The following is a 10,704-nucleotide window of genomic DNA, read 5'->3' as shown; positions in this document are numbered from 1 at the left end:
TTAATATGAAGAAGAAGAAAACGAGTCAAGAAAGTGAAAAAAATACAAAATAACAGAAGAGAAAAGATATATAAGACGAGAAGGAAGAAGAATAGCTAAAAGAGAAGCGAAAGAGAAAGGAAAGGAGGAAGGAAGAGGACAGACACTGAAGATAAATAAGGGTTAGGGAAGATGGGACTGATTAACCTCTCCTCACAACGCACTAAGACCGACTGACTGTCCACTGAGAGAGAGAGAGAGAGAGAGAGAGAGAGAGAGAGAGAGAGAGAGAGAGACAGAGAGAGAGACAGAGAGAGAGACAGAGAGAGAGAGAGAGAGAGAGAGAGAGAGAGAGAGAGAGAGAGAGAGAGTGTAAATGATAAAGCAAGTGATGATGTTATTCAAAGAGAAAAAGAGGGGGTAGATAGTGTGTGTGTGCGTGTGCGCGCATAAATGCCTGAGTATATGATTTTATAGCTCAGCGACAGAGAGAGAGAGAGAGAGAATGTGTTTGTGTGTGTTTAGCCCTTTAGTCTATCAAGGACGCAGCAACTACTAAACCACGAGAGAGGGTGTGTTGCGGGAGGGGGAGGGTGATAATGGAAAACTCAGGGTAGTGTGTGTTATCTTGTTGTGGTTGGTGATAATTCTGTTGCAAGTGCTGGGAATTATACACGTGCTTTAATTTAACCTGTAAAACCACACAAACTTTCACAACACAAAACCAGGGAATCGTTTTACTCTCCTCCTCCTCCTCCTTCTCCTCCTCCTCCTCCTCCTCATCATCATCATCATCATCATCATCATCAACTTTTCCCTCATTAATAAAGATTTGCATTTACTTATTTCTGTCCGTGTTTTGATGACTGATTGCTAGATTGATGTATAGACAAATAGATAGACAGACAAACAGACATATAGTTAAACAGATAGATAGATATATAGGATGGGTAGAGTGAGAGAGAGAGAGAGAGAGAGAGAGAGAGAGAGAGAGAGAGACGATGATGATGATTATGATGACGACGATAATAGTGATGATGGCTAGAATGTTGATAATGACCCCGATGCTGATGATGGTTATGATGATGATGATGATGATGATGATGACGACGATAATAGTGATGATGGTTAGAATGCTGATAATGACCCCGATGTTGATGATGATGATGATGACGATAATAGTGATGATGGTTAGACTCAAGGTAAAGAGAGACGCCAGGTATAGTCAGGTCCGGGCCAAAACTGGTAGGAGGGTGGGCAATACGTCATCAGCGTCCAAGGACCCAGGTTCAGTGGCTCTCCTGCGCATATTCTCTCCCTGGCTGCCTACCTGTACCGAGTTCCATCTTCTATAAACAGTGACAGGTATGAAGTATGTGAGACTGAAGCATTTTACAGTAGAAACTGACGCCTGCATGTGCGGTGAAAGGATGCGACGTGAAATATTGTTTTGTTAAATGTAGGGTGTATTTTAAGATAAGAAAACTAAACAAAGTAATTGCAAACAGCTCCAAAAGTACAAAGAAAAAGATGGAAAAACTTGTAAAATAAATATACAAAAATCCTGTCGCCCAGTTTTATTCATCAATCCATTATACCCTAGTGAAGAAAAAATTTACTGCTTTCATTTTCAGCAAATAGGAGGGAAAGTAACAGAGAAAGGGGCGAGGTAAGGTGTGGGATTGTCGAGGCTGGTCTCCCCTTCTCCTGATCCCACCTCTCTCTCTCTCTCTCTCTCTCTCTCTCTCTCTCTCCCAGCCACACACAGAGCTGATGTCACTTCACCCCTGACCCCCCCCCCCATGTTGTTGTTGATGATAATTTACTAACATGGCCACAACCTAAAGACGCAGTTCTCGTAATATTTTTTAATTCAGATAACTACAAATATTTACAGATTTACGTCTCATAAATACAGCATAAATATATACACAAGAAAATACTCTCACATGATATGCATACGTTTAGGAGCAAAATACTGTTCACCGGGTATACATATTTCTTTTATAAATATACATATGTATCAGGGTATACTGTATCTACATGCCTTCAGCCCGACGACGCCTCTTTCGGTCTTGCTATCTCCAGACGATTTTATTCATTTTGGCGAAGAGGTTAAGACGACTTTATTAATCCTGGCGGAGAGGTTAGATATTGCCTTTATTGCCAGTTAATCGTCAGAGATCCGTCGTAAGCTGAATAAAATCGTCTGGCGTTAGCTAAAATAAAGGCACCGTAGTGAAAGGGTTGAAAATTAATTTCATTTGAGTATATTGTTCTCTGTACATATAATTTCCTTATAATACAGTTCCTATCTTATATGTTAATTTGAAGGCACGTTTGCTAAAAAGAAGCCGTTCGAGAGAGAGAGAGAGAGAGAGAGAGAGAGAGAGAGAGAGAGAACCACACTATTCAGAGATTAATCAAGAATTTTGCCGTTTTCAAGTTTTCTATATATATATATATATATATATATATATATATATATATAAAATTCACCTTATTATCTGGGCTAGTACACACAAGGCAACATTTTCTGTGGCATGGAGACAGTGTAATTAAGGAAGCTCCCTAACACATTTTCCTACGTAGTTTATTTGACTTAATTCATAGATCCTTCAATTTCACTCCAAAAATAAATCGTAAGGAAGAGGTGTTAGGAAGCTTCCTTAACCGACGAGAATATGAACCCAGAATAATCCAGTGTCATGGTGACTAATATGCCGGTGTGGGTCCCGTGATAATATTGTTGATGATACGTGTGATGTACAATTGCCAGTAGAAGTTCCATACCTCCTCCTGATCTTCAATAACTCATAGCGTTATATTAGTTTGGGAAAAGTTGCATGCAGCCAGAGTAATCTGCTTGGTTATGGGAACAGTTACTTTAATCTGACTCTTACTTTTAATTATCCACTAGCATAATGTTAGGAGCTACTGAAGTTCATGACGAGGAACGGAACTTTTTCAGGCAACTGTACAGTATCGTCAACCATATGTGGAAGATCGTTAAATTGTTGGGTTCCTTCTAATGCGATATATTGTTCAATGCATAATACTGGCTTTAGCTTAATAGTGTAATTTTGGTAGCACTGGCAGTTACATTGGTGTGGGCTACGTGTGACGATGATGCTGATACCCATTGAGTCCTCTTTCTAACCATGGATCGCTAGTCAAAACTGTTTATAGCACTGTTCCTACCATATATGCGGTGGTGTCGACAAAACTTTTGTAGCGAACATTTGTTGCACTCTGTCAGGAAAGTATACAAATGTGCCCTAGTCACTGATCGCCAGTGTGAACATCTCAGCTTTGGTGATAATACTGTTGTCAATACACAGTAAGTTACAGTGTTTCCGTCTACTGTGGGTGCACCTTTAGACAAATATATACATTAAATATATAAATAAATAAAAACAAAAACTTGCCGTAATATCGACAGGTCAAGAGACTCTCTGGCATTTCTTCCTCAGCGATTTCCTTGGCATATGGCACCTGAACATTAACCTGTGTTTCTTTCTTTAATCTATGCAATATTGGCCTAGCTTACCGTAGGGGCATACAAGGGAATAACAACGTTCCACATCCAGAATAAACTGGTAAACAAGTAGCGTCGCCGAGTCTCCTGGCCCTCCACGCACCTGATAGAGCAAAAATGGGTGATAAGCAGACAGATAAAACATTTAAAAAAAAAAAAAAAATCTTTAACCCGAGGATGTCAGTGTAATACTATTCTCGATAGCGTTAGATTATTTTATTCCTCGGGCTGATGACGTAAGGAAGCTGCGCCATAACGGTGCAATGAATAAATCACTGAGGAACAGATGCTAGGGAGCCTCCTACCACACAAGAAACAGACCCTTAGCTTCGGTTTTAAGGTAGCAAAGGCACACAGTTATTTATTTTAAAATTTACAAATCTAACAGACTTTTTTTTTTTCCCAGCTATGAACAGGTAGATGGATATAAGGATAAATGGAATGGCTGATAGGTAAAGGGGTAAATCAACAGCGTGCCTGGCGACGGAAGTTGCCATTTTTGTTGCTAAGAACATCGTCGTCGTGAGTGAAGCCGTTATTTACATATACCGAGAGTCCCCCCGTGGCTTCACATCCTTGAAACCTGCGACTGAGTGAAGCCCTAAGACTGGCTCTCTGGAAACCCCCAGAAGAGTGTCTGGAGACGTGGTCTAGAGTGGCAAAGGGTTCAGGGTTCCTGGGCCCGGGTTCGAGACGGGTGAGAGAGGAGGATCGCTTGGTGAGGTAGGGTTTCGGTGTGGAGGTGCTGGAGTTGGAAAACGTTTGTCGTCTTGAAGCGTGAGTGGCTGGAAGAGAAGATGGAAGCGTGGAGGAGGGATGACTATGCCCACTGCTGGAATTCGTGGATGGACTGTGGTTACTGATGCTGTTTTTTAATGTGGAGCTGGTACTTGGGAGGATTTGCTCACTGTTGCTGTTGTTAGAAGTTGAAGGACTGTCATTACTAGAGGTAGAAGCATTCTGTGTCGAGTCGCTGGAATCTGTGCTGTGATAACCCGAGTCCTCCTGCTTCAGTTTGGTATCCTTATCCCTGTGGTCCATGTACTGTTGAAGCTGCTTGATGGAAACCCGGTCCTTCTCCTCCTTGCAGTCCTCTGCCTTCTCAATTATTCTCCTCCACGTCCGCTTAATGGTTTCTCCATCACTTTCCTCCTTGAAATGTTTCTCTAAGTCCGACTTTGCCTTGAGGGCGAGGGCGATCTCCATACCTTTACCGAAAATCCCCTCATCGTTCTTGATATCTCCATCTGTGAAGCTTCGAAGTCTCGCGAGAAATCCATTTTTTTGTTCTTTCCCGAGTGAGGACTGTCGGCGAAGGGATGGGGAACGTCCTATGGTTGATAAGATAAATTCTCCACTCACCCTGGCCTCACTACCTGGCGAACTTGGCTCCAGTATAACCTCTCCTTTTTCTCTCACCTTCCCTCCACCGATGTGTAGGCGACGGTTCAGACTGGTCTCCAAACCCCTGCCGAAGTCCTCACTGTTCCTCGGGCAGGTGGAGTTGAATGTTGGGGTGGAAGAGGGACTCTCAAGAGATCCAGAGGAGTAGATATCGAGGCAGGGAACACTGTCACGGGAGTCAGGATCGCCGGCAGTGTTCCCTATCCCTAAAAAATGGTGACGTCCTTGAGCATCATCTTCCTCGTGCAGCGGGGAGAGTCTGTGCGTGTCGGAGTGAGCCAGGACACCATGTAAGATTGACCGGGCCTCCTCTTCCGTCAGCTCTGGAATCGACCCTCCACTGGACGATCTTGAGAGTGCTGACTCCTTCTTCTTGCGAGACTTCTCAGGGAGTTTCGGTTTATCCGTCTCTGATTCAAAAGAATCTGACCGCTTGAGATTCTTGAGAGGCAGGGGAGGGGGAGCACCGCGAGATCTGGGTGGAAGTGTAGGAGAAATACTTTCATCCATACCTTCAGGGTTGCGAATAAGCTTTGGTGGCAGTGGAGGTCTTGCTTCTCGAGCCTCCTTATAGGACGGGCTAGAAGTGCGGAAGTTTAAGTTGATGCTCGTTCCACTGACCGGGAGAGGACTGTTGCTGCTGCTGCTGGTGGAATTACTGGCAGCGTCAGAATCAGTATTACCTCTCTGGAACCTCATTTCTTGATAGTCCTTGAAGGTTCGCATGTTCTTCTGATTTTCATTGTTTTTACTCAAGGTGTTTTTGCTGTTGTAAGCACTGGTTGAATTATTGTTACTATTATTGATGGTTTTATTATTACTAATGCTATTATTTCTAATTATATTATTACTGTTGTTATTGCCATTAGTCCTAGTGTTAGTGTTACCAGTATCAGTGTTGTTGCCGTTATTCCTAGAGATGTTTTCAGTATTGTGATTGTTCATATTTGCAGTGTTGTTGAGATAGAATGACCCAGGCTTGCTGATCACAGCCTCCATTGACCTCGAGTATTTAACAGGCGAGCAATTTCTTTCAGGGTTCTGGCTCTTGGTTGTCTTTAAACTTCTGGTGCTACTCCTTGACTCATAGATATCCAGGAGGCTCTTGTCTACCCTCCTACCCCCCACCACACCCTCACCAGGTAGAGTCCTTCGCCTCTGCACTTTGGGCCCCTCACGTACCTCGTCACCCTTGTCCTCATTCCCACTTTTCCTCAATTTAGGTCTTTCGAGGGAGTCCAAGGCGATGCTTCCACTTCGGTCTAAGGTCCTCCTTCTACTGCCTCGTCTTTCAAGGGTGTCTTGTTCATATCCCGCCATCATGATGTCGCTGTTATGGTCGGAATTCACGTTGTCAGCCACGGGAATGGTGACCTTACAACCAGAGTAGATGGGGCTGGAGCTTTCTTGTATCCTAACCTCGCTCACAAGGGAGTCTGGATTGCTGTAGATGCTGTATTGCCCATCTTCCTCCTCCTCCCTATCGTCCTTCCTGCTTCTGGCTCTCCTACCCTTACGCTCAGCTGTATACGTTCTCGGTTTCTGTGGTGCCTTTCGCTTCTGCTTGCTTCTGGCTGGGAAGTGGATCTCCTCATAAGTGTGGTCTTCATCCTCATCGTAACCATGCTCGTTCAACCTCTCATATAATCCATCAGAGTTCCTGGCTAAGCGCGACATGGTCTTGGCTCCCGTGTTCTTATTGTAAATTTCATTTCTGGCCGTCATCTCCTCCTCACGGGGAAGCTGACGAGACAACGATTTCGAGGTGGTGTCGGTCTCCATTTCAGATCTCAAAGAATCCTTATATCTAGATCTGGGGTCGGAGTAGACACTATCAGAGTCACTAGGGGTCATCTTGGGAACTTTAGACTCTGCTTCACTGAGGAGGTCGTTCAGTGAGTCGTCCTCAGAACCAAAGGACGTGTTGAGCACGTCTTGGGGGATTGGAAGCTGTGGGCGAGGTCGTCTTGGGTTGGAGTCGTAGTGGCGGTGTTCACTCTGCCACGACAATGACCTGGTTACTTGAGGCTTGACCTGCAGTGGCCTAGGATGACCGAACACCGCGTTCTGGGTGCTAGCGTTGGTCAGTGATGGCACGGCTGGGGCTGGCGACTTGACCTCATTGAAGGAGATACTGCGGTAAGCCTGGGTTCTGTTCTTCCTCGGGGGTGTTGGTGGCTTACTGTTCTTCTCTGGGAGTGGTGGCGGAGGGTTTTCATCTTTCTGTATCACAGCTGCCCGGGAATCAAACACAACGTTCTTGCTATCGGTCATTCTGGTGTAAGAGTTCCTTCCGTCCAGAGATTGTAGCCACTTGTGTACCTTCCCTTCACCTGTTCCTACATTAGACAAGGATGCTTCATTTTCCAGTTTTTCCAGCGTGCCTCCAGTCGATGCCTTGTTCTTATTCTTATTCCTCGTTAGACTTGATTTTGGTGAAATGGCTTCTCCTACCTTTTTCATCTTCTGGAAGGTGGCCATCATCTCCTGGCGGAAGTTCTCGAAGGTGTTGTTGAGATCAGTGAGTCGCTTGCCGTCTCTCAAGACGTTCCTCAACATCGAAGGTTTGATCAATTCTGGAAAATCGTCTTCGACTTCAGGGGAGTCGTTCCTGGCATTCACAGGCTTGGGTGGAGGTGGAAGAGGCGGTTTCTGAGCCAGAGTGGAGGATTTGGCTGTGTGTGGCGCCCCAAACATGCCATCAGCTCGAGGCAGACGCGGTTTGAGGTCCAGAGTCTTAATAATCTCACTAACAATGCTCTCTCCATGACTGTTGACCCTTCGTGCCAGTTTCTTGAGTGTGGAACTCCGGCTGTCATTGTCTTTTGGCCTCTCCAGCGAATCACTCTGCACACTAGCATCACTGGGACCAACAGCATCCTCTTCCTCCTCCTCCTGTTCCTCCTCCAGATTCTCCTTCTCTCGCTCCAGGTCTCTAAAGGTCACGCTTCCAGGAGTCGCAGTGGGAGACCTGGAGGAGTAACGAGAGTAGTGGTCCTCCTCGGGGATGTCCTCGAGGCTCGGGTGGTAGGTCTTGCTCTTCATCTTGGTCTTGGCCACACTGATCATCTCCCTGATCTTGGACAGGAACTCCAAGGCCGCGGGAGGTGGCGACTGGAAATGAAGAATATACAGTATATTACTAGAAAGAACGAGTATGGAAGACAAAAGAATAATTGAAATAACAGAAACAGGAACAGGAAAAACGTAGAACTAACGAAAGGATGGGAGGAAAATCTTGGAAGTAAAAGGAATGAGTAAACGAAAAATCATGACAGTCATTGAAGGAAGTGATAAAACTTAGAGAATAACTAAGGGGTAAAAAAAACTGGCAGAAGGAAAAGCAGAGAATGAAAGGGGAGATTGAGAGAGCAGGAGCCAAGATAAAACTGAATATATACTCGGGAATAAGATGATGTGAAAATACGGTCAGAGAAGGCAAAGAAAAACACTCATAGAAAGCTAAAGAAGAAGAGGGACAAGTCTGGTCAGTTTTAGGACGGAGATAAATATAATAACTGAAAAAATGAGAACATAACTCACATTACAACTAAGATACATTCTCTTTCTCTCTCTCTCTCTCGCCGTCTCTCACCTGCAGGAGCTCTGGATCAAAGTAGGCGGGGTTGAAATACAGCTTCTTCTTCGCCTGCGTATCCTGCGAGTCTTGTTCAGTGTCCCCTGCCGCTCCCTGGACTCCCTCTCCCCTTGTATCACCCTCTCCTGCGTATATGGGGGAGTGTTACTTGGAGTGGCGTGGATATACAAACAATATGGATTCTAGGATGCTACGAAATGGAAAGACAAAGAGAGAGAGAGAGAGAGAGAGAGAGAGAGAGAGAGAGAGAGAGAGAGAGAGAGCACACTTTAGGAATAAGTCTGACCTGTACTGATCCAATTAATTCCACTCAGTCAGGCAGTATCAAAGGCATATACCCAATTAAAAAAAAAAATAAGGCTTAAAGTCTATTGTGCTAGTGATAAAGGAAATCCTGTGACAATTTATTTATGACGCTGCTTCAACTTCTATATGAATGAAATGAGAAAAGTCCCCGAAACAACTACTTAGTGTAAAAGTGCAGATCTTAAAATGCTATCAATTTCATCCCAGCATCCTCTTATAACACGTGTATATACTTGAGTAAGCATGTCAATATCGCAGTTTCGGCCTAATACTTAAAGAAACAGAATAAAACTCATTCTTAATATCGATTCATACTGGCGATGTATCTATGCCTACCGAATGCGAAGACCGCCCTAAACAGCTTGTGCACCGTGTAAAGCATGACTTTTTCAACGTGAGTATGACAAGAAAAAAAATGTTAAAAACTTAGCAGTACTCTTAATACTCTGCAGTGCTATCTTTAACAATTCTGAGCAGTGAAGTGTATAATTATGTGATACCAACTGTTGGGGCATGCAGTGAACGAGTCAACGTATGGGGGTTAAGTTATTTCCATTCACTGTGTCCATATGAAGAAAAACTCACCCAGCGTCTCCACCACGGTCAGAGGAGAGGAGTGGACACGTTCCAAGCCATCTGTGGGTTCATGGGCCACCACAGCATCACCTCCATTGCCTCCACGGACCCCAACACCTCCATTCGGGCTCCGGGTCCGACGCTCCTGAGACAGACACATGTGCATACAGGTGAGCAGATGATGCAGGTGGTAATCAAGGCGCTCCAATAGGATTGACCTAGTGCAGGTTTATACCTGGGAGTGGTGGGGTTTACTGCTCATGTAATGCCACTCAAGGATGAGTGAGGCTGGTCACTCTCATCTCAAATGTCAGGACCACCTTGACTAACCTCGGGCTCCTACGCTCCTCATGGGGGCAACATAGGATGAGACGATGAATGAATGAATAATTAGTTGACACAGGTGATTTTACTACCATATTTCATCATCATCATCATCATTGTCAACAACAACAACAACAACAACAACACCATAATAACCCAGTCTCACACTACTACAGGTAGATGTACGGTTTTAAAAATATAACTATTTTTTTCCCTTGCACATTCAGCCAAAACAGTATGGAAGCCACGAAACAATAGCGCTGTGTGCTATATGGTATTTGGTTAAGAATTTTTTATGCTAATTAATCTGGTGTATGAAAACAGTTATTGATTTTTGCCTCTATCCATGAGATTTCATATAAATGAATGAAATCTTGACTCCAAAATTCCAGTTCCTTATTCTGCTGATGTTAGAGTCACCAACCCAGCTGACTGAAGAACACGCCCCAGAATGTCACTCATTTAGAAACTTTCTGACTGTCTGTATGTTGACCTGGACTAACCTTGGCTGCCCTGCGCGCCCTGGAGTTCAATGAGAGGTCGACTATTTCCTCCTCGGGGTCGTCAGGGGTAACGAGGAGGGAGGGGGGCTTGGGCGGGGGACGAGGGAGGCGTGATCTCTCCCTCCCCCCTCCCCCTCGCCCCCTCCCTCCCTGGCTTCCCTCCTCCGCCAATCGTGCTCTGAAAGGAAGAGTGAATTAACGTGGGTATTTGGGCAAAGTTTCGTCCATGTGTCAGTTTTAGTATCAGTTGGTCTATTATGTTCGGAGAGAGAGAAAAAAAATGCGCATTCACAGATGTACGGTGGAGGACAGAAATATCGTTCCATCTCTTCGTCGAACTATTGCAAAAAAAAAAAGAAAAAAAAAAAATTTTGTATGATATTTTGAAAAGTTTATTGAGCTCTGCAAATCGATTCTCTTGATTCCGGGAGTCACTGCTATTTCACTGTTCATGGTTATGGAGTGGATCAGAATTT

General features: G+C 44.5%; 1 protein-coding gene across 1 annotated transcript in view; it reads right to left on the bottom strand.

The window, feature by feature from the left end:
* Positions 1–3,948: 3,948 nt before the first annotated feature.
* The window catches only part of sha (shavenoid), a 35,205-nt gene continuing 28,449 nt past the window's right edge, over positions 3,949–10,704 (bottom strand). The window contains exons 7-10 of the mRNA XM_080279464.1: positions 10,229–10,406; positions 9,411–9,546; positions 8,517–8,644; positions 3,949–8,035 (exon numbers count right to left, since the gene is read on the bottom strand). Coding sequence (XP_080135590.1) covers positions 3,983–8,035; positions 8,517–8,644; positions 9,411–9,546; positions 10,229–10,406 — 4,495 coding nt within the window. The 3' untranslated portion in view covers positions 3,949–3,982. The remainder of the gene's footprint in view (positions 8,036–8,516; positions 8,645–9,410; positions 9,547–10,228; positions 10,407–10,704) is intronic.

This window comes from Coenobita brevimanus, chromosome 78, assembly GCF_032717465.1.
Source record: "Coenobita brevimanus isolate Jiangsu-jjx chromosome 78, ASM3271746v2, whole genome shotgun sequence".
Lineage (NCBI taxonomy): Eukaryota > Metazoa > Arthropoda > Malacostraca > Decapoda > Coenobitidae > Coenobita > Coenobita brevimanus.
Note: the sequence above shows the minus strand (reverse complement) of the source record. Positions and strands in the feature narration are given on the sequence as shown.